The sequence below is a fragment of the Dasypus novemcinctus genome, chromosome X (genome assembly GCF_030445035.2).
Source record: "Dasypus novemcinctus isolate mDasNov1 chromosome X, mDasNov1.1.hap2, whole genome shotgun sequence".
In the NCBI taxonomy this organism is placed as follows: Eukaryota; Metazoa; Chordata; class Mammalia; order Cingulata; family Dasypodidae; genus Dasypus; species Dasypus novemcinctus.
The window spans coordinates 22108255-22132911 of NC_080704.1; the positions used below are offsets into that span (position 1 = coordinate 22108255).

The 24657-nt window shown below is 45.8% G+C and overlaps 1 protein-coding gene across 4 annotated transcripts in view; it reads right to left on the reverse strand.

The window, feature by feature from the left end:
- Positions 1–24657, reverse strand: part of SH3KBP1 (SH3 domain containing kinase binding protein 1) — a 388056-nt gene that overhangs the window by 17594 nt on the left and 345805 nt on the right. For all 4 annotated transcript variants that reach the window (XM_058292032.2, XM_058292030.2, XM_058292029.2 and 1 more), the window contains one exon: positions 20646–20731. In XM_058292032.2, coding sequence (XP_058148015.1) covers positions 20646–20731 — 86 coding nt within the window. The remainder of the gene's footprint in view (positions 1–20645; positions 20732–24657) is intronic.

Sequence of the window (24657 nt, forward strand, 5' to 3'; positions counted from 1 at the left end):
CAGAGACGCCACACAGGAAAATATCAATGGTGCGCTAAGGCCAACGGGGAGCCCATCAGCATGCAACACCAGCGAGCTCGATAAGCCCCCACCCCCCCCTGGGGGGGCACCCAAGGGCTCCAGGAGGGCCCTGGGTGGAGGGAGGGCAGGGGAAGAAGCCAGGCCCATGGGGCTGGGCCCCCTCAGGGTGTTCTCTTTAAGAGAAACATGTTTTCCTGCATGTCCTCTCCCAACCTCACCCCAGGCCTTGTTTCTGTTAACCCCAGGTTGTGAGAAGCTGCAATTCCCCACTGTCTGCTCGGATTGATGCAAAAAGCCATTGTCTGACATTAAAATCCCCCCATTATTTTTGCAATCCCTTTCTTGCTGCTTACAAAAGAAATACATGCTCAATCAATGTGTAATTTTTTGAGAACATTAAATCCTAACAACAAAAGAAAGTCAGCTATAATGTTACCACATAGAGAAAACCTCTGGTAGTTTTTTGGTATATTTTCGTCCTGGATTTTTTCTATAAATAGCTGATTTAGCTCACACTATATATAGTATTGCATTCTGCTTATTTCACTTAACATTCGATCCCATGTCTCTAAATACTCTTCGTAGGTATTTCGACGGCTGAATCATCTTCTACTGCTTGGCAACACATGATTTATTTAACCAGTGCTCTATTGTTGGATAATCAGTTTCCAAATCACTCCCCCCCCTTTTGTTTGCTATTAGAAAAAACGCTGCACAAACATCCTTGCATGGACTCTCCATAATGTGAGCCCCACATAGTTCTGAAAGAACAGATGAAGCCGACAGGGAGGTCTGCTGGGGGTGGGAGGGGCGGGTATCCAGGGCAAGGCCAACTAGCACCAGCTCTGCTGCCAAGGAAATAAAACCAGCTCTGCAGGCAAAACCTGACCAGGGTGAAACAACGGAAGAACACCTAAGAGCTGACCCACTCAGGTTCTCAGCTTTGGTTGTACCCGGAACTCACCGGACAGTTAAAAGACACAGAACTGAGGCGCGGAGCCCTGAGGTGGACCTGATGGGTCTGGGGACAGGCCTGGGCAGTGCTGGGGTTGAAGTCTCCCCAGGTGGCAGCTAAGTCTGAGAGCAGCGCTGTTCTAGCAGAGGCTGGGGGATGAGGGAAGGGAGGGATGGGTGTGGGTTTACTTAAGGAGAGGGGAGGGGAGGTGCCAGGCCGCCACATGAATGGCAGGGGTCTTGCTGGGCCAGTGAGGAGAACGCCGGCCTGGGTGGGTCGTGGGCGAGAAAGCTGGATGGGCAAGGTGGGCCCTTGGAGGGTGCGCCGAGGAGTCCTGACTGGATGGGGTGGCGAACAAGGCACTGAGGTGGTGATGGACGTGGTGACTCGGGTGGCGGTGACAGGTCAGGGACACTACAGCTGGAGCAAGGAGGCGGGAGCAGTGAGGCAGCTGGAAATGTGGGATGGGGGAGGAGTGGGGGGGGTGCGGGGAGCGCCTGGGGTGGCCTCGGGCCCTCCTGGGAAGAACTTGGCACATCCCCTGGCGTTCAGGGCTGGACAAGTTCACCCCAGGAAACGGCTGCCCCGACTCTCAGGAAGACGCCACCTTTACCCCCACCCAGTCTCTTGGGCCTCCACATCATTAATGGAGTCCACTTTAGGTGTTCAGAGCTTGACAAAGCGAGACGGCGGTTGATAATAAACTCCACTTTCAAAACGACACAGGGGCCAGGCCTCTGCGTTCCGCGCTTAGGCCGCGAGCCCCAGGAGGGCAGGAATTTATCTTTGTGCGCTCCAAGTCTAGCACGTGTCTGGCAAGCACATGCTTAATGCTCTGTGACTGGATGAACAAACGAACAGATGAACAAATGAAAGAACAAAGTGTCTCAAGACAAATCTCTTTTTTCGGGAGTGTGGCTTCCAGGCAAGAGCCAAAAGAGAAGGCAGGGTTGAACCGAACAGGGCTGGCTTCAGAGGAGGTGAAGCAGTCCTTGCCATGCTGCCAGAATGCCTGGTGTGTGCCCCTGGCCTTGCCCTGGCTGCGGTTGGGGCTGAAAAGGGCCCGCAGGGAGCAGCCTGGCTGCGCGGGTCAAGCATCTCCATGACAGACCCTGGAGAAGACTCCTTGGTCTCCGCCACTTAAGAGTTAAGAGGGTCAGAGCCACTGAGGGGAGGCACTCTTTATGTCTTAATGCATTTTCAACCCTTCAGCTTAACTTTCCACAGTTTGAGCTTGGGGAAACCACTTTTGTGTACCAACAACAAAAGCCAAGTGGCCCTCAAGTAAAAGATGCACCAAGTGTGTGCCAGCTGGCTGAGAAACGGAGCCTCGGTTACCCTGTCGTGTCTCCACACCCCCCAAACTGGGACACTTCTGCTTTCTGACGGTTGAGGGGAGAAGCTCTTCAGTAAAGTCAAATAAATTGTCAGCTGCACAGAGCATGGCCCTCATGACTGTGGCCATGGGAGCTGAGACTATGGCAGAATTTCCATGACTAACCCTTTGTGGTGGGAAGAAATTGTCCCAATTTTCATGGTGGTTTTGAAATGAATCAAGCTGAAACTCAATATGAACTTTCTCGGCCTGGCTGGGAATTTTTCCTCTTAATAAAAACTGGTTTTAGAGCCCATAAGCCAATCCCAAAGTAATGAACTGGCAAACGCTGGGGTATTTTTTAAAAAGTTGGTTTCCTCAAGATGAGAGGTTCTTGGCTTTGGTGATCCTTGGAAAACAGACCCTTGGCAGACACATGGGGACAATCCACGTTGGACACGATGGACTGTGTTTGGAAAGGGCCCATGCCTCTTCATGGCACCGGGAGTTCACGGTTGTCTAGGCACTTCAGTCACGCCCTAGATAGTTCAATTTGAAAACGAGGGTCATTTTCCATGGATGTGAAGGATGATACCAGTGACCACATATAACATATAAGGCACGGCCATTGAAAACCCAGGGGAGAAAGAGTCAAAAGTCCGAGACAGGCCAGCTACCATCAACAGAGCTGCTGGGGAGCTCTGAGGCGGCTCTATCGATTCATTGTCACTCCCTGCTCTGGACTCCAGAAAGAGCCCAAGAAAGCAGTCCCTTGACAGTGAAAGCCTGGCAGTGTCACCACCTCCCAGTCCCCCTAGAACCTAGCCCTTCCCCTCCACAGCCCCTGTCTTGGGTCATTCCCTGCCTGGAGCCACCATAATCCATTTTTCACTTCAAGTCCCTTCCCACCCTACACTTTGCTACCAGAGAGAGACGAGTAAAGGGTCAATCTGAGGGTGTCCCTTCCCAGCTTCCAAAGTTCCCATGATGCCCGAGCACGGCCAGGCCCTTGGTGGTATGGTTTGTGATCCCTCTGTCTCTGTACCTCTCCCCTCCCCTGGTTGCCCCACCAACAAGCTGTGTTTTCTCCTGGGCTCTTGAGCCTCTGGACATACTGACTGTTCTGTAGGGAAAGTTTCCCCGCCCTGTCCTCCTCACCTGGCTAAACTCTTCCAGGTCCACCAAGGCTCGGCTTGATGACTGGGACCTCTTCCAAGAAGCCAGACTGCAAGCGAGGGCCTGGGTTAGGGGCTCCCCTGCTCACCCAGCACTCCAACCTGAGCATTTATCGCCCTGCACTGACATTTCTTGCTGCCTTAACTGTGTCCCACGAGCCAGGGCAGGAATCAGCGTCTCTTATCTCTGGTGTCCCCAGGCCTAACATCATTCGTGGCTTGCCGTGAGTGTTCAACAAATGATTACTGAATAAATTAACACACAACCTTTTTGGGCTTCAGTTTTTCCAGCTGAAAAAAAAAAATGAGATTGTTATCTTGGCCTAAGAGCTTCACTGCAGGGCTCTTTTATTTTTATGGATGAGAAACTATGTGAAAACCCTTTCAAATCACACTGGTAGAATTCTGTGTTCATACACCAAGAATGGAGCTGTGGGATTTGGGAACAGAGATTTAAGAACAAGGCTAGGCATTCCTTTTTATGTTTTAAGATTTTGGATGAGAAAACCCCATACCCACCAAGTTGCAGGCACCGTCCCTGCAATGCACAATCATGACAAGGCTGTCTGTACAGAGAGACTCCCCTCTCCCACACAAATCATTTGACTGGCTGGAAAATCTGGGCGGACAACAAAGATGGACGCGCTATATTGGCTGACTCACCCACTGAGAACATCTCACTTGAACACTGATTAGATTCTGCAAGGAAATAAGCCCTTCAGAATGTGTCAGGATCCAGCAGGTTAGCCACTGGGCTTTAATTTACAATCCAGGTGTGAAGTTTACAGAACCCAAGCTGCTGGGAGGGAACACGTTAGGAGCTACTGTTTTGAACCCCTCGTGCCAGCTACCCTCTAGGTAGCTACAGGCTGTGTGCATACACTCTCGCTTCATCCTCATATGATCCTATGACACAGAGGCCCTGCCCTATTTTAGACAGGGAGAAATGGCGGGGGGGGCAGAGGTTAGAATTCTTGCTCAGGGTCACCACTGGAAAATGACAGAAGCCACATCCAAAATCCAGTCCGCCGGACTCTTCCCATGACAGAACACTGGCCAGACAGCACGACACTCATCCTGACTTTGCCCTCAACTGACTGTGAATTCTGGGAATTGCTTCTACATCAGTTAAAAGGAAAGAAACGAGAAGAGCTTCTTTTTGTACAGAAACCACTCTATATGTTGACGATAAACTGCATTGTTCTGTTTTATTCAAATGAGTTTTTAAATGGTCAGCTAAAAGGGCTGGCTTCCTTAAGGAAATCCGGCGAGAAATGTAAGTTGTGAGGCAAATTAAGGGAGAATGTTTGGCTATTTAGTACACAATAACTTTTATACCCAAAGCTTATAGTTCAATTAGCATAAGAGAGGGAGATACAGAGTTTATTTACTCATTAATTCAAGCAGACATTTATCACCTATCTACTGTGTGCCAGGCACAGCAACTGTTTTGAGAACAATCATCCTATGCCATTGCTGCCCAATAAAACTTGCCGTGATGATAAAAATGTCCCACATCTGAACTACCTAATATGGCAGCCACTATAGCCCCCTGCGGCACCTGAACGCATGAAATATGGCCACGCGTGGCTCTTTAAATGAAATGAAATTTAAACAGCGTTTCTTCCCATGTACGCTCAGGCCCTTCGGGCAGTGCATATCTGCTGAGTGTGCACCAGGGGCCAGGCCCTGGGCTGGGCATGGGGGGGACACGGGAGTGAACAAAACAGGGTTCCTGCCCTCATGGAGCCTGGAGTCCACTGAGAGAGACAGACATTTTAGATACATAAGTACAAATAGTGCCAGCTGCTCTGAAAGACAAGTAGTGATGACAGCCTGGGACCTGATTTAGGTCAGTGGAAGGCATCAGGGAAAGAGGGGGACATCTTACTCAAGTCTAACACTGAGGAGAGGAAGTGGCTCACTTGGAGAGATGGAAGTGGGGAAAAGTGACTTACTGCTTTTGCGTTTATTCACCAATTGCTCACTACAGACCCAAATTTGCCATCCAAAATCATTTACTAAATAGACAATGCATTACCTTGTTGGAAAGAGCAGTTACACCATTATTCACAAGCTTGTGAACTGGCACAATCTTTCGGTAATGCCATTTGGTGCTACCGATCACAAAATGTAAATGGGCACACCTTCAGATATATCCATTCCACTTCTGGAAATTAGCTCATAGAAATATTTACGTAAGAGTGGAATGATATATTTATGAGGCCAGTGGTCTTCAGACTGTATTGTCAGTGTCGCCTCCGAGGTAATTTTCAAAACCCACACATCCCCTTCTACGTCATGACATCTAAAATTTTATATCCTGCTTTAATTACAAAGGATATAATTTCTGCCATATTCCAAGCATTGTTATTTTAAAATGGAACTGTTATAGTGCTGTCTTAAATATATTAAACATTATATTTGAACACCATGGCAATTTAACAACCACCATCATAGATTTTTAAAAATCATGAGTAAGCTTTTCTTTAACAATTGGAAATTTTACATCATTCTTTTACCTCCTGGAATTCATATTTCCATTGTACTTCCACTTTAGAATTTTATTCTAATGTAATACATATTAACGCTCTCAAGTCTTTTGTTAATTCATCTGTTTCTGCTATAAAACATTTAAATTAAATTGAAATCTCTGGTTTCTTTTATTTCCTGAAATCATAAAGCTCTAAGTATAATCTGGACTGAGTTATTATGAGTATTATTAGTAACAAACCATCAAAACATACATATACACACATACCACACATTTTGATAAATAATTTTTAATCATAAAAAAAGTAGAATTTTATTGGGCTTTTCCCCCAAATCCTCCATGTATTTGTGGATGACTATTAGTTAATACCAGAATGAGACAGTTTGGCATGGACTCTATTCCTACTTTTCATTTTATAGATGTAAGTGACAAGAAACTTAGTTCACATAAGTAGAAAGCAATTGGAACAGAAAGAATTTTGTTGTCAATATATCACTCAATCCTTTGAACTCCTTCTGAGTTATATACAAAAATCAGACATCGGTCTAGCATCATCAAGAATTCTATCAACAATGTAACTACTTGTGTTCATGTTGTTGGAAGCAAAGAATTAGAAAACTGATGCATAAACAGATTTCTCGTCCAGTCAATAGAATCATTGAATTCCTCAACTTCAACACTGATCTTAGAAATTGTCTCTTAGTTTGTACCAGGTGTTTTTATACCTTGGCGGGGGGGGGGGGGGGGGGAAGGGGTTGGCCTTCCTGTGTAGGTGGGAGAGGGGTGGGAGAGGAGGAGAAGCTGGGTGACACCAGGGCTCTCAAACCTGTGGGTTTGAAGAAAGAGCACATAAGAAGATGCCAATGGCCTTGGGAAGTCTCCAGGTGCCCTCCCCCAAGGGTACAGGCAGTCCACTTTAAAGATCACTGTCCTAGGATGTTCTTTGCAGCACTGCTTCTAGAGAATTGGTTATGGTGTAGCCTTTGTAAGTGTAAGATTGATCTATGTGACATGTGGAAAAAAGCCAAACATACATTATTTAGTATAAAAATAAACAAGTGTGGACTGGAATCATGTGTATAACATGATCACATTTTTATAAAATAATCCATGCATCCATCCATCCACAGACAGACTTCGGAAAGCGTTTATAACAAATTAACAGTGATTATCTTGGGGAGCAGGGGTTCTTAACCAGGGGTCCGTGAGCTTGACTTGAAATTCGAAAAAAGCATTCTTCTTGTGGGGACGTGTTGGTGCAGGTGTGATATATTTATTAAATAATACACAAGAGAGTGTGGGCTTAGTAAGGGGTTCGTGGAACAGAAAAGGTTAAGAACCCCTGTTGGAGAGGGAGGGGAGGTAAGGTGATCTTCACTTTCTAACTTCCTGTGTTCTTTCGTGTCTTTAAAGTTAGCACTTATTCCCTTTGTAATTAGGGAAATAGAAGCAATTTAAAATCAAGAAAAATGCAAGTGACTAGCTTATGTGTGAAGTGATTTCAGATGGGGCCCCAAGGATCTCAGCGGATGATGCTCCGTGTTCCAGGGCTTGGCGTGCTCCCGCTGGCAGCTGTCCTGATGAGAATGCCGGCTGAGGCGCCGGGCTGCTTACTTCAAGCTGAACTGCAGCTCCACCAACTCCGGCTCAGTAAGTGCCTGTTTTGTGCCAGCCACTTCACATCGTTATGTTTCAGACTTGACAGCACCCCTCTAAGGTAGGTGGGCATCACTAACCTCATCACCTGGAAGAGGGCAGGGGAGTGCCAAGGGTCGCTCAGCCGGGAACGTGCAGGGCTAGGGTTCAAGGCTAGGTGCACTACCTGAGAACCCAGAGTTTATCTGACATACCACCTGCCTTCCCTGGCGACTTGTGGGATTATCTCGTCTCTTTATAAGGGCTTGCTTTAGGAACACAAATGTATTTAGGATGGCAAACATCCTACCATTTTACATTCCTCTGTAAGAATTTCGGTGGGAAAAAAATCAAAATAATTCTCCAAAAAAGATAGAGTGAATTATTAAAACAACTTTACAAATACTTACGCCCATAAACCCTTGAGAGTTATGTAAACTCCCATATGGCCAGCAAAATTTTTACAAGCAAACATCATTAAGCCAATTAACCCTAGATTAGATCTTAGAAAGGGCCAAATTATCAACTGGAGGTGAAAAGAACTCACAGAACAAAAGGAACAGAGGTAAAGGGGCAAATAGCTATTTAATTTTAAGGAGGAACTGGAGGCTACCAAGAGAGCAGTTTTTCAAGGTCCAGAAAACTCGGCTGAAAGAAATGACTAGAATCAGGGAAACAGATTGCAATGCTGAGCTGGGCCCCTAAATGATCATTTCCTCCAACGCCCTAATTTAAAGATGAAAAAATCAAAATCACACAGCTCAGAGGGCATGATTCCTTTCGGGGAACAAGATGTACAATATCACTTCATCTTATTTAAACAGCACTTTAGTTGGATAAAAGAGAAGCAGTCTGACACTCCTAATATAATATTTTAATGTATGCGTGAAACAACATGCTAATGTCCTGGATTACACGGAAACCAAAATTATGCCGAGTACAAAGCTTAGGGAGGAAATTCCTCCTGACCTGAAGCCCAGGGCTTTTTTTTTTTTAATTACAGCAGATGTAGGTTTACAGAAAAATCATACAGAAAGCACAGAGTTCCCATATACCCCTCCCCCCATTTTTCCCTTTTATTTACATTTTACATCAGTATGGTACCTTTGTTACAACCAAATGAAAGAGTATTATTATAACTGCATTATTAACTATAGCCCACAGTTTACATTAGGAGCCACTCTTTGTATCGTACAGTTCTATTCTGGTAACATATATACAACCTAAAATAAATCAAGTCACTTTCAAGTATATAATTCAGTGGTGCAAATTACATTCACCATGTTGTGCTACCATCATCACCATCCATTACCAAAATGTGACTATCACCCAAACACAAACTCTGTAACCAATGAAGCATTAACTCCCCAATCCTCACCTCTACTTCTGTGCCTGGTAACCTGTATTCTACTTGCTGAATATAAATTTGCATATCCTAATTATTTCTGCTCAGTGAGATCATACCATATTTGTCCTTCTGTATCTGGCTTATTTCACCCAACATGATGTCTTCAAGGTTCACCCGCATCGTCACATATATCAGAACTTCATTCCTTTTCATGGTTGAATCATATCCCACTGTATATATATATATACACTTTCTTTATCCATTCATTGGTTGATGGACATTTGGGTTGCTTCCGCCTTTCGGCAATTTGGTGAATACTGCTGCTATGAGCATCAGTGTAAAAATATGAGTCCTTGCTTTCAATACCTAGAAGTGGGACTGCTGAGTCAAATGGTAAATCTAAACTGAACTTTCTGAGGAACAACCAAACTGTTTTCCACAGTGGCTGCTCCATTTTGCATTTCTACCAACAATGCATTAGGGCTCCTATTTCTCCACATCCTCTCCCTTTTTTTTTTAAATAGCAGCCATTCTAATGGGTGTGAAGTGGTATCTCATGACGGTTTTAATTTGCATTTTCCTAATGGCTAATGATGTTGAACATCATTTCATGTGCTTATTAGCCATTTGTGTATTTTCTCTGGAGAAATGGCTATTCAAGTCCTTGGCTCATTTTATAATTAGGTTGTTTTATTGTTGTTGTTGTTTTTAAAAAGATTTATTTATTTCTCTCTCCTTTCACCCACCCCCACCAGTTATCTGCTTTCTGGGTCCATTTGCTGTGTGTTCTTCTGTGTCCACCTGTATCCTTGTCAGCGGCACTGGGAAACTGCGTCTCTTTTTTGTTGTTGCTGCATCATCTTGCTGTGTCAGCTTTCCGTGTGTGTGGTGTCACTCCTGGACAGGCTGCACTTTTTTCATGCAGGGCGACTCTCCTTACAGGATGCACTCCCTGTGCGTGGGGCTCCCCAATGTGGGGGACACCCATGAGTGGCACAGCACTCCTTGCGTGCATGAGCACTGCGCATGGGCCAGCTCCACATGGGTCATGAGGCCCTGGGTTTGAACCCTGGACCTCCCATGTGGTAGGCGGATGCTCTATCAGGTGAGCCAAATCCACTTCCCTATTTTATTGCTGTTGAGTTATTGCAGTGCTTTATATATTCCAGATATTAAACCCTTATCAGATATACAGTTTCTAAATATTTTCTCCCATTCTATAGATTCTCTTTTTACTTTTCACTTCCTTGGTAATGTCCTTTGATGTAAAAAGTTTCTTAATTTTGATGAAGTTTCATTTGTCTATTTTTTCTTTAGTTGTTCATGCTTTTGGTATAAAGTCTAAGAAACCATTGCCTAATACAAGTTCATGAAGACACTTCCCTATGTTTTCTTTTAGGAGTTTTATAGTTTTAGTTCTTTTATTTAGGTGTTTGATCCATTTTCAGCTAGTTTTTGTATATGATGTGAGGTAGGGATCTACTGTCATACTTTTGCATATGGATATTTAGTTTTCCCAGGATCAGTTGTTGAAGAGACTATTTCTTCCCCATTAAGCGGACTTGGTGCCCTCACTAAAAATAAATTGGCCATAGGAAGGGTTATTTCTGAACTCTCAATTCTATTACACTGGTCTATATGTCTGTCCTTGGGCCAGTTCCAGTGATTTTTTAACTACACTGGGAGGAATGGGGGCCTTCTTGACTGCCAGAAGGGGACTAATTGGTTTCTATTCATCAGCTTAGTAATTAGATGAGCTACCTCATCTCATTTATAAAATTGGGGAAAGGAAGATGGCTGGGATAAAAGTTTTTTCAAAAGGAAGATGGCTGGGATAAAAGTTTTTTCAAGTGTACTTAAAAATCTGACATCCCATATTTTTTTAAAAACACAGGGAATTCCATCTCTATTTTTAAAATTAATATGCTAATTGTACACACCTGGATGGTGAGCTGTCACAAGGGCTACTATTTCAACACCTGGCTCTCTCTGGGGCTTTCTACTTGCACCCTTCATTTCTCCCCTTTCCCCGTCCCTACCCTCCATCTCTGCAGGCATGTGCTGGACCTTTGGTTTTCAAAGGCTACTCCAGAACTGGTATGTATTGATGACAAAGTTATCACCAGTCCAGGAAGCACTAAAAACAATAAGGTCAAAGCTGTGAGCTTCCTATTAAGGTAAATTTGTTCAATTTTTAAACCTGGCAATCATAGCCTTTCTAACAGTAGATGGCACGTGTTTTCAGAATGTGCTTAATTAGTAAAATAAAAGTCAGGAGTCCCCCAAATCAAAAGCCTTTTTTTTTTTGGTAAATGAGCCTGTGAAATTCCAAGGAGTATGAACCACAGGGAGGGATGATTCAGGCCTAGGGAAGGGAAGAGCTTCACTATAGGTCACTGCAAAGGTAAAGAATCTTCTTTGAGCTTGAAATCAGGGCACGCTGTTAACTTACACCAGAACCTTAGTTTGTCACCACCAGATCCAATTACCTTCTAATGGGGCCCACCAACCTCACTCACCAGCTGCTAATCACTTCTCCCATTTAATGAATCAAAGGTAGCACCTTAACGAGAGACCATGCTACCTAAGGATTTTGATAACTCCACTCTCCTCTTTACTCAAGTGTAAGTACGCCCATAATGCTTTCAGTATGACAGAGGAGCATGAGCGAGCATGGTTTGGTTTTCCTTTACAAGAAGAACGGAAGCAGTAGCAGGGCTCTGCTAATCCATGAGCCCACAGCCAGTGGGTGGAGGGAGGCACAGACGCCAAAGAAATGCCATGTGCAGTCAGCGAGCTGGGCGTCACCTGTTCCCTTCTTGCTTCCACGTTCATGTTCGGCGCAGAGGCCTCTGTTGAGCACTCTGCGGGTGTGGCAAAGGTTACTATATATATAAAAACCTCTCTGCAGTTTACAGACAACCTTGAATCCACTGTGTGGACCTCCAGATTTTTGTTCTCCAAGCTGACAACAGCCTCAGCATGAACCACTCAAGCCATCAGGATGATTTTAGAATGCCAGGGCTTTGGTCAGAGAGGGGGGCAACAAAATATCACGGGAGGATGTGGCACCCCTGGCACGCAGGCGAGCTTCTGGGGCTGGCTGGAAGTCCCCGGGTCTACAGGGCACTGTGACTCTATCCGAGCCAAGAGACATGCGAGCTGGTGCCAGCTACGTCCACAAAAGTTCTTCCACCTACCTCGTTCACCAGCGCTTTTCCTCACTGCAGGCTGACGGCGGCAGATGGCTTGGGCGTGGATGGCACTGTCCATGTTATGCACAGTTCGCTTTCTGTGTTTGGGAATAAGTCATACTGCCAAATACATCACTCCCATTTTCTCCCCACATTGATCTGTTTAACCTCCACCTGTGTTCTTCTTGTATTCATGAGACTTTTCTGATGGGCACTTTGAATAAATAAATAAATAAATAAATAAATTTAAATTTTATTTTAGGGGGTACCGAGAGTGAGCCCAGGACCTTGTACCCGGGAAGCAAGCGCTTAGCCACTGAGCTTCATCTGTTCCCCTTTTACTGGCACTTTTTGACATTCATTGCTTTTGCACTTTTCAGACGGGATGAGGTAGAAGATGCTTGTAAAACCCCTCAAAACCAAGCACAAACAGCCAACACGATAGACTGCCAAATGCCAGGACTGCCGCCTTGGGGGACAAGCAACTGGAGGTGAGCACCTCGGTTCTGGGTGTACACACGCTTCTAACTGTGAAGGTCTCTAAGCAGAGACACTGAGTTTACATCTGGGATCAGGCTCTTGGGAGTACAGAGGCCTCAAAACCAGCGCACTTCCTGTAGGAACGCGGGATGATTTTGAGATCAGCACCGGCTGCTGGCTTAGCCGTGTTGACTCCGTGGCATACCCACACTGTGAGCCCGGCGAGCCTCAGGTGAAAAGTGGGTGGCCAGGGGAGGCTTGAGAACCTCTTCCAAATCAACAGCAGCCAAGGCTGGGTCTCGATGAGTGTGATAAGGGAACCAAAGATGCTCAGAGGACTGACGAGGCTAACAACAAATCAATCCCAAGTTCAACCTGTTTCACTCCCTTAGGACGAAGTGTTTGAGCCTAAGCACAATCTCTTTTGCTTTTGTATCACACCTGTAGACTGCACGTTGCTTCTCAAATGCTCCTGATGCAAACTCAAGTTTTGATTACAAACCATGTCCTCCGAGAGGAACTAGAGTTACAGGTGTCTGCACATCCGCACCCCACACTCCCATACACGGACTTGATGGGGGTACGACAGCAACCACATCTCGCTCCCCTCTGCACGGAGAGATGATCCCCAAAGGACATGTCTAAAGGTCAATGGCAAGGAGGCGGTGTCTGTAAGCGTGAGCTGTGGCTCCCATGAAAGGTCTCGTGTCAGATGCACTAGCCCCAGGAGCACACCAAATGTCACTCATGGGGCTCTTAAGGTAGGCAGGACATAGGACACGTCCTATTTGACTGAGAAATGACTCAAAGACCTGAAATGCTGCAAGGACCAGCAATTGGCTCTCCAGCTCCAAAAGGGGCATTTTAAATATAAAGAAGGAAAAACCAATAGCCCTAAGCCAGGGAATCTAAGTCTTCCCCCAAAATCTGTCCAAAAAACAGCCTTTGAAATGATTTCTTACAGTAAAAGGCAAAAATTACAAAATACGGTAAAGTCGCTTGTTGAAAAATATCTGGTGTCCTATGAAAAGCATTTTGTTACTGGTCACTATTAAATTGCTTCATATAAAGCTTTACTATACTGAGTACAAATCTATAATTTAGCATTGATTAAATTACACGTCTGTTGTCCTGTTCTAAAACATTGGGTATTAAACCACAGGAAAGCATCTAATCCCAGCTATAACACTGTTTCCATGTGAAAACCAGATTCGAACTGTCCAATTTTTTTCCAGGTCAAGGAACTTGCCACAACTCTGAAGAAGGTCTCATGTCCACATACTTGGTCAATGTTTACGTTTATTATTTCAAATACATTTACCTTCTTTGTATATAAGGCTACCAGTTTCCAAAAGCTCTGAAGCTATCTTCAAGCTGTGTTTTATAGGGATTCTCAGGAAATTAGGCCGCCCCGGGGAGAACAAGGCTGTGCTGAGCGCGTCCTCGGTCCAGCTGTTCCCAATTCACCATCGATTCCTGCCGTAGACCAGGGTTTCTCAGTCTCAGGGCTGGATGGTTCTTTGTTTGGGGGCGGCGGTCCTGTGCCATGCAGGAGGTTTAACAGTGCCCCTGGCCTCCACCCAGTAGCATCCCTCTCGTGAGCTGTGACAACCGAAAATGTCTCAAGACATTGCCAACCATCCTCTGGGGGGCAAAATCGCCCTTGCTTGAGAAGCCCTGATACAGACCAACCTCATGCCCTGGAAGGTTTGGGCTTGTGGGTGAGAGAGTCCTGGTTTCAAATGCAATTCTAACACCTACTCGCGGGCTAACCTTGCCCAAGTGACTTGGCTTTCCTTTTTCTCTCCTTCCTCCCCTATGAACACGAGAACCACGATACCTCCCTCGCAGTGCTGTTTTGATGGTGAGAAAAAAATAGATGCAGAACGTTTTAGTAGGCACCCAGTGAATATTTGTTCCTTCTTTCCTTCCTCTTGTTCACTCCCCACTGCTATTATTCTCACACTGTAACTTCAGGAAATTGGCATCAACAGAGATTAATGTGGAGGAATAATCCTAACACTAGAAAATGACACACATGTCCATATTCCTCAGAAGCAATTATCTGCAAATTGGACCTCAAAGAAGAATCAAAGATTATAAAGGCATGTGCTGGGAAACGGACTTGGCCCAGTGGTTAGGGCATCCGTCTACCACATGGGAGGTCCCGGGTTCAAACCCCGGGCCTCCTTGACCCGTGTGGAGCTGGCCCATGCGCAGTGCTGATGCGCGCAAGGAGTGCCCTGCCACGCAGGGGTGTCCCCCGCATAGGGGAGCCCCACGCGCAAGGAGTGCACTCGTGAGGAGAGCCGCCCAGCGTGAAAGAAAGAGCAGCCTGCCCAGGAATGGCGCCGCCCACACTTCCCGTGCCGCTGACGACAACAGAAGCGGACAAAGAAACAAGATGCAGCAAATAGACACAGAGAACAGACAACCGGGGGGAAGGGGGGAATTAAATAAATAAATCTTAAAAAAAAAAAAAGGCACGTGCTACCCCCAAATATGCTCAGAAAACACTCCTAAGTCTTTAAAACATTTTGTGATTATTCTGCTGCCACAGCTGTGACTGGCTACTTATCAATGTCCAGGCATGCCTCAATTTAAGAATATTATATAAAAAAGTACATTTAACAACCTCAGGGGACTTGTTGGCATTACAAAATGATTTCTCAACCAGCTTCTAGAGAGCTTTCTTAATACATCTAAAACATTCGCCCTATAATAGATTGGTTTACAGAAACACAAATACAGTGGCTACCACTGTAAATAAACACAACTATTTTATAAAGTCAAGCAAAGTGGCACCTCCAACCCCATACTTATAAATCAGCTACGTATGTATCTTTTTTAACATTGGGACCTCAAAGTGAGTGTTAGGAAAAGTTTAACTAGCTCCTTTTCCTTTTTCATAGCTTCACTGAGATATAATTTATTTACCCTAAAATCTACCCATTTTAATTATACAACTCAATAATTTTTATTAAGTTTGCAGAGTTGTGCACAATCCAGTTTTAGAACGGCGTCATCACCTGATCGATGAGCTCTTCAGAGCCTTCCTGTGGTGCAGGTAAGTTACATTTCCTGGTCCAAGGGGCCACGGCCCCAGGGAGAGCAGAGGACAGGTCAGAGCTAGCCTTGACAGCTTTTAAAGTGGTCACGTGCTCTAGGTCCATCTACTTTAAAGCTAGCGACACCTGACCCCCAAATGTGAGTGTGCATCTGTGGGTCAGATCGAAAAGATGGGGCTGGGTGAGAGTCCTCACCTTCCTCAAGTGAACAGGGAGTGTGAGTCATAAAAGGGATGGAAGTGGAAAAAGTTTGTTGGGACTCCAGCGGAGAATGTTTGCTGAGTTTCAAACAGAATGAAACAAACAAACAAACAAAAACAGTACAAACAAAGAAGCCAAAGAGCCAAGGAGGAAGGAGAAGGGCTTTCTCTAAGTCAATTAGTTCACATGAGATGGCTTAGTTCAAAGGCTGCTTCCCATCTGGAGGCCTATTGCCATGTGCCCCAGTGGGAAAGGAACTGAGAATCTCTGTAGTATTGAAGTATAACAATAAATCCTGCCGTGTGGGAGGAACTACAATATATGGCACAATAAAAGTAAATGTTATGGCACTTAACTCTGCGACCTCTAATCTCCCACTCAGTCGGAACAGAGATTCTTCCGTCAGCAAGAGAAAATCAGAAAATTTAATTTTCATTTCTATTCATGCACAGGCTTGCACTGGAGCTCATCCATGTTTTTGATTACGTTACTTGAAATATGACCGCATGGTTTGATACAAACGATTTCTCAAACTGACATCAATGTAGTTTTGGACCAATTGATTCTGTTCTAAGTAATTGCTGGCTGACAAGTGCTGGTAGCTGCCTACACTAGATATGACAAAGCCATGTTCTAGAATTTAATATTATAATAATTTAAAATTATAGCTTTATTAGGAGGAAACACAGATGTATTTATAGTTAACACCGATGGCTTCCAATGGCTTTCTGGGTTGTGCGATGCTATTTACTGCAGCCCACATTTGGACAGCTTCAATGGTCTGAATCACTGACAACCAATTCTGGTACCAATAATTTCCTCCTTGATTCAAAGCAATGAACAAATGCCACCCAAGAAGACATACAAAGAAGCGCTGCAGAGGGCCAGCCCTCCACAATGTCCTGTTCTCCTTGGCCCACCCACCTGCAGTTCTGTCTTTGGGCTGAAAGGCATTTTGCTTATTTATTTATTTTTGTTGTCGTTGTCATTTTTTAAAAAAGATTTATTTATTTATTTCCCTCTCCTGCCCCCCAGTTGTCTGCTCTTTGTGTCCATTCGCTTTGTGTTCTTCTGTGTCTGCTTGTATTCTTGTCAGTGGCACTGGGAATCTGTGTGTCCTTCTGTCGCGTCATCTTGCTTCGTCAGCTGTGTGTGTGTGCAGCACCACCCCCGGGCAGGCTGCGCTTTTTTCATGCTGGGCGGCTGTCCTTATGGGGTGCACTCCTTGTGTGTGGGGCTCCCCTATGCGAGGGACACCCCTGTGTGGCATGGCACTCTTTGCGCGCATCAGCACTGCGCATGGGCCAGCTCCACACTGGTCAAGGAGGCCCGGGGTTTGAACCACGGACCTCCCATGTGGTAGGTAGATGCTCTATCCATTGAGCCAAATCTGCATCCCAGCATTTTGCTTTAAATCCTCTCCTCCCTTGATCTCTATGATGCTGCGAGTTCTGGCTTCCCCTATAAAATGTGGACTCTGCCCAGGGTTTGTCCTCAGCCCTCCATTTTTTCAATTCTCTCACAGAGCCAACTGTAACCACTACGCAAACAACATTAGTGATGCACAGGTATATCTTTCTCCATCCCACTGGCTGGGGCTACATAACTCTGGAAACCAGTCTGAGGAAGTAGGTAGAGTCGTTATTCTTTGAAGACAAAGAAGCTGAAGCGCAGAGAGGCTGCGTAAATGACTAAGCCAGGCCCTCCAGCCAGGACGCAGCAGAGTCGGCACTCAACCCAGGCCTGCGAGCTCTGATCCCGCCCTCTCGTCTCCCCAGCAGGAAGCTCCCAATCTCAAGCCTTGGCCCCACACCAGCCTCCATCCAGCCTTGACCTGGGGATGTCAGGTCAAATGTCAAAGTCAACCTGCTGAACTAAATTCCTCACGCTTTCCTCTAAACCAGCTCCTCTTCCTAACATGCTCATTTCTGCCCAAGTCATATTGTTTCCCCATAACTCACCCCTGAAACCTCAGGGCCAGCAAATCATTCTTGCCTCCTCCCTGCTCCCCAATCTAATCAGTTACTAAGGCCTACCGGTCATCATCTTATACTGCTGCTTTCAAATCTACCTCTTTTCACAGATCTTTTGTGACCAGCTCATTTCTGGCTCTTACTATCTCCCACACTCACATAACCTGCCCCCTTGACACCCATCTTTCCTTCACCTGATTTGGCCCCACAATGTTCTGCAAGTTATTATGGGAATTTTTAGACTTGATAGTGTCACTTTGGTGTCAACCATCAATGGCTCCCACTGCCTACAGAACCCATTACAAACTCACTTACCTCAAGCTCAGTCTGGTCCCTACTTACCTTTCCCAGTCACCTCCTGCTCCATCCTAGCCCAAAGCCCCCACTGCAGCACCCCACCCAGGCAAATCCAACTTGGAGGTCCAGATAAGCCCGTTCCCTTCCCAAAGCCTTCCCCACCACCCAGCCCCAGGGAACATCGCCCCCTCGGATCAGCATTTACCTTCCACCAGGCACGTGTCACATCTACAGACCTGCCATCTCAGGGGCCCTAATAGACCAAAAGCCCCTGGAAGGCAGGTCGTGTGGGTGAGGGCCTTTGTACCCATGCAGCCTTGCACAAAATAAGTCCTCAAGTATTTACTGGTTGCTTACAGGGCCGCCAAGTATTGTTTCTTAGCATGCAAGTGATACATTTATTCAATTTTTACCTTGAGGAATTATAGTCTTCTGGGATTAATGTCTTCTTGGTGAAGTGAGCGAGAATCAAATCTCTGCATTGTCTTTCTGGGCTCTTGAACGCATACAACTGGTGCTTAGCTTACGCAGTATGAAAAGTTTCCATAGACTAACTCCCCCCCCCCCCCCGCCCCCCACACACATACAGATCGATGCCCTCAACATTTCCAAACCAGTTTGTCAGACTGAAAAAAAATGTGATTCATACTTTGGAGATAGCCACCTCCGTGCTCTCCAGACTCAAAGATAGCAAGGGTCAAAGGCTAATGTGCTTAACAAGCAAGACACACAGCCCTGTCTAGCCAGGGGTGGGAGAAAGCCTCCCCTCCTGCGTGAGAACCCACGTTACCCTCACCAGCACACTGCCGATCGGCTCCTCTGGTTTAAAATGAGATCCAAATACTAAACGGTGGTGTAGAACCAGAACGGCATCAGGCCCGCTCTGATGACTCTTTCTCATTCACCGCCAATCACTGCTCTGCTCTCTCCTGCCTGCCCTCTCACCAGGGTCAAAAGGTCCAGGGGCCCAGCATTTCAGTTACTATTGCACCAGCCCGAGCTGTCAGAAGTTCATGGTTATGATTTCTGCCTGAGCTTCTCAAAGGCTGACCAAGGATGCAAAATAGTTTCTGGAAAGAGGGCAACCACTTTTGGTATTTACAGTCCCAGATGCCCATCCTACACCCAAGCCTTCACAAGATGAGACCAGAGAACACAGGCTAGTAGTGGCAAAGACGCATCTCTCTTAACTAGTTCAGAAGAAAACAGCACGCCCCGGAGGACTGCCACCAGGCCAGGAGAACATTCCCGTTAGGCTCTCTGGTGCCTCTGGCAAGGCCTGCTGACTGTTGGATGTCTGTTTCTAAGTGGAACCACCAATGCAGGTGATGCTGCAAACACTCCACATGGGAGCAGTCTCTGACAGTGGTTTCCAGGGGTTAGAGAAGGTGGAGGCGCGGAGGTGGATATGAAAATGGTGATGAAATGTTGAGTATCTAGACTGTGGTAGTGGATATACACACTTACACCCATGATAAAGCTGCATAGAATGAAAAGCACACACACATACACACATGTATGAGTACTAATACACATGTATGAGTACTAATACAACGTGGGAAATCTGAATAAGTTTGGTGGATTGTATCAAAGTCAATATACTGGTTATGATATCGTGAAAACACGTTTATGCAAGATGTTACCACTGGGGACCTGGGTAAAGGGTACACGGGACCTCTCTGCATGCTTTCTTTCAAGTGCATGTGCATCTACAATTATCTCAAAATAAAAGGTTTAAGTTTTTAAAGAGGTGAATTCCAAAATGTAGTCCTCTATATTATGTTGAATATGAGAATATGCTAACGACTATGATAGGGAGAAATAAAAAAGGTAAAGCTAAAAGAAAACAAAACAAAACTCAGTCCCTGAATCTGGACATCCTTAAAAGGGATGTCACCCCACGTGGGGCCACCAGGGAAGCAACAGCAGCCCTCACCCACGCACATCCTCAAAGGGCCTGGTCGGGTTTTCCCCGGGGACCCTTCCCCATTTATGGCATGGTGATATTTTGACTTTGGGAAACCTCGCTCACTTACTGAACTAAATGTAATCAGCACATCAAAATTCATTTTAAACAAATGCAAAATGCCTGGTGCCATATCTATAGTAAACTCTGCCATTATGCAATTGGGACCATTCATCCTTCTAGACTCAATACATAAATCCCTGGAAAATATGAACCCAGGTGCTAATGCCCACTTCCAGAGAAAGGTTTGGTTCTTCGATTCTTGTCATTAGAACTCACAAGGAATTTCTCCTAAAGCCAGGGAGAGTAAAAACCCCAGGCGTTTTGTTTTAATATGGAAACTGCCCATCAGGCAGGTCCCTTCTTTACAAAATTGTAGCACAGAAAACCCGCTGAGGGCTGTTACGCTTGTACCAAAAATGCTTGTGTCATTTCTCCTCACGCTGCCTGAAGGGGCAAGCCGGGGATCTGCAGTCCCTGCGTAACGCTGCAAAAAGGGCGTGCCGGCGCACCCCGTACTCACCAATGTCATTGCCGCGGTCCGAGGGGTCCTTGTCCAGGATGCCCGACAGCGCGCTGCCCACCAAGTCGATCTTTGGACCGTCACCCCTACGTTCAAAGAAGAAGTCCGGGCAGTTAATGATCGGTGTGTGTCCTTGCCATTTTGTCAGCTCTCTTGCTGCACGCGCCAAGGAGCGCGCTGTGCGTGGGGTGGGGGTGCTGTGGTCTGCAACGCAGCCAACAAGCTGTCTCGCTGTGTGGGCCCTGGCGCATACCGGCCCGCATTCCAGAAGCCCCTCTCCAGCCAGCACACGCTTTTCAAAGATGGCTATTTTGGTAATGACTGTTCGCCGATACGCCTTCAGCCACAAAACCTCCTGCTGGGGACGCAGGGTGGGACGCAGAGCCTGCTCCTGCCCCATCACCAAATGAGAACCAGCAAACAACTGGGCACTTCCCCTTTAAGGAACAAGGTATTCAGCCAATGCTGCTTGTCAAAGGTCAGCCACTTGTAACCTTGAGAAAAACGTTTTCTTGTCTGGGGTGGAGACACCAGGCAGGCTGTTGACAGGAGCAAGGTGGTGTGTTGAGATCTGGCAGCATGAAAACTGGCACAGGGGCCGAGGCTGGTAAAATTAGACGGCTCCTGGGTGGGTGCCCGTGTGCCCAGGACACCAGCGACTTCCCTCTGTATCTGGGCTAGGAGGGGCCCTTTGGGATGGGAGCAGGCTTTCAAAATGATGAGAAAAACACTGCCCACTCACACACGAGCAGAAGCTTCCTCCACATTCCTTTTGGCAGCTCTTTTGACCTTTTAAGGGAGGATAAGCCCCAAAGGAGATGATCCAAGGGCTGTGACAGCAGTGACATAGGAAAAGACCCTTGGCCACCAAAGGAGAGGGTGAAGCCGTGCAGTTGTTTCCCGCAAAGCAACAGAAAGAGTCAAGCACACAACTTGTTGTAGTCACTGTGGCCTGAAGGTGAGCTGCACAATGAGTAACTTAGATTTATTCCAGAAGCATTTGTCAGTACCTATTATGCCAGGGGTATTGAGAGGGCCAAGCCAGACGGTACCTAAACGGGAGAAAGAAACAGACGATGGCACGTCCACATGGCATAGGGTACTTATGACAAAGGGGTGTCAAAGTACAATGGGAAGAAAGAACTGGGTTGGTACAGGGGCAATCTGCATGAAGGACACTCAGCGGTGGTGGCATTAGAGTTGGGACTTGGAAGAAAAGGGGGAGAGGACATATTAGTAAGAGACACGATGGAGAAAGGACCCAAATGTGAGTGAGGGTGCCTGGTGTGGCCAGAGATGCAAGGCGAGTGGGTAGTGAGAGGAACAGTGCTGGCAAAGTTGGCAAAGGCCAGGCCACGCATGAGCATACCAGTGTATCCTGGAGGTAATGCGGGCAAAGGGAAAGTTTCAGCAGGACACCTAGAACCCTGGAGAGAAGGGGAACCATGGAAGACAGAGTTGGCAAGGCAGACTCCTGGGCTTCTCACTCAAGAAGGGGTGGGGGGAGTGGCCTTCGGCATGCCACACATATCCTGGGGATGGTGGAGAAGGACCAGTGGAAGGAGGTAAGCCCTCCTCAGTTCCCGAACTGTGCTGACTCTTAACCTCAAACATGACCAGCCCAGGTCACCCCCGAGTCAGGTGAGCAGAGGTGGCCTGAGAACCAGGCTGAGCCCAATGGCTCAGCTTCCATCGAGAGAAAAGCCGGCTCCGAGACCGGTCTCTGGGTGTATACTGTAAGACCTGCCGGCCTTCTAAGAGCTAGGTAGAAATAAAAGTCCAGGTGAAGCATGGAGGCCTGTCCTGGGAAAGGAGCAGCAGCTGGAATTTTGCAGCAGAGCCTTTATTTTCTGCCTCACCTCAACCTCCTAAAGCTACAGGGCCCTGTGCTTCCCCCAGCCTGCGTTTCCCACAGCAGAAGACCCCTACATCCTCTAGCCCCATGGGTCACACTCCCTCAGACAGATTCCAAGCTCAGAGGAGAGGTGAGATTCAGAAAATCTATGTACTTCAAAATATTTTACTGTCAGAGCCCCAGCACCCACTAATTTGAATGTCTTCTGAAAGAACTGCTTTAGAAATGCAGTATTATTAGTAGGAAATCATTTTAAGTTTTAAAACTCTTCCTTTCCCCAGATATATAGAAATAAGTCCTCGAGGGCCCTTAATATTATTTTTAGGTATTCACAGAGCCTGAATGATTTGGTATTGTCATCCTCCAAACTAACTGACTTAAAGATATATTCACAGATAGTACTGTCCTTGTAGGAAAACAGAGGACCAAAGCTTATGAGAACACATGTTTGGCCTAGGGGAGAGAGGCCACTAAGTCAGAGAAAATCTTTTTTTGCCATGGGGTAGGATGGCTTAAAGTTGCCATTTGACAAAAAGGCTTAAAGCACCTTTGTGGGCAGCTGGGGAGTAAGTCAAAGGGGGTATTGGTGGGGAAAACAATCAGTGCTCAGTAAATGATTACATATATCTCAGACCACCTTCTTTGCGTATTTTGGTAACTATGCACATTGGAGCTGATGCTTCCCTCTTTGATTTGACAGCTAGGAAGCTTCCAGTCAAATGTGAAGCTTGTCTCAAAGGACCAGAGAACTCCAATAGAGTGTATTGCTGTGCTAATCTTACTTTGGATACTTTATTACTTTTCTACCATTATTATCACTCTCAGTTATTTTATTCTTTTAAATGGATGGCTATAAGTTAATTCAAATCCTTTGTGGAGTGGCATAAGGTAAAAATAAATAATTAAAAAACAGGATGTATATCGATAGGATTTAAAATGTTTATATGCTTAGAACCAGTTCTGGGAGTCTATGTTAAAGAAAGAATCTAAGGTGGCACAGCGAGACACTCCCAGGTTTTGTCTTCCCACAGAAACTTTGAACAACCAGTAAAAACAGGCAGAATCATCTTTCTCAGAGCTTCAGAAAACAGTTAAAGGTTTCCAGCAAACTGGACAAATACCAACTGAAAGAAAAAGGCAAAAATAGTAGGAAAACTTCATGGTGCCCTTTCTGGCCCTTCCCCATGCTACCCTGTTTTGATGGGGGCAGAGTAACCCCTACATACAAATTGGGATGCATGGACATCTGTACCAATCTATCAGGTGGCAGCCTGAAGGACTGAGCCAGGATCCTCATCCCTGGCTTACCACCCCAGAACTTGCCCTGCGTGCAGAAGTTGTTTGTGGGCAGCAAAATCAGTATAAGAAACAATCAAATTGCAATGACATGCAGCAAAGGATTATTGACTTTAAGACATACAATAGAGCACCTGGGACTGGGAAGAAAAACTATGGGGAGGAAAGGAAGCATTCAGATCTGTGTAAATGGGGCAATTCCTAAAGCCACAAGTGTATACCCAGGACAAGGCATGTGCTCAGAAAAGACTGGAGGGCACACTGTGTTTGTCTTCGGGCTATTCTTTAAGTTCACTGTTAGGAGGGCTAAGCTTTGAAAGAGAACACCAGTGAACACAAAGCCAATCTGCAAAGAATGTGAGCAGAATTTTTTGTTTGATTTGGCTGGCTCCTGGCATTCAAGAAAATCTCTGCCATATCACTAGTTGGATACAAACGTAAGGAATAGGCACCTCAGAGACTAAATTCCTGAGTTAAAACATTAAAATGTAAAGTATGAAACAAAAGATTATGAGGCATAAAAAGAAACAGAAAATGACAGCCCATTCAAGGAACAAAGGAAAACATCAGAATCCATCAATGAAGAAGACCAGACTTTTGACATTCCAGACAAAACTTGAAAGTGCTCAGAGAAATAAAGGAAAACATGGACAAAAACTAAAGCTATCAGGGAAACAGTATACAAACAAAACTAGTTTTCAATAAAGAGACTGAATAATTTTTTATTATCTCCAAGTTCACTCTGGTTCTTTCTTCTTCCAGCTCCAATCTGCTATTGAACTTCTCTAGGGAAATTTTAAACCTTGTTATTGTGGACTTCAGATCTAATATTTGTTTGATTCCTTTTTAAATTTTTTAAAA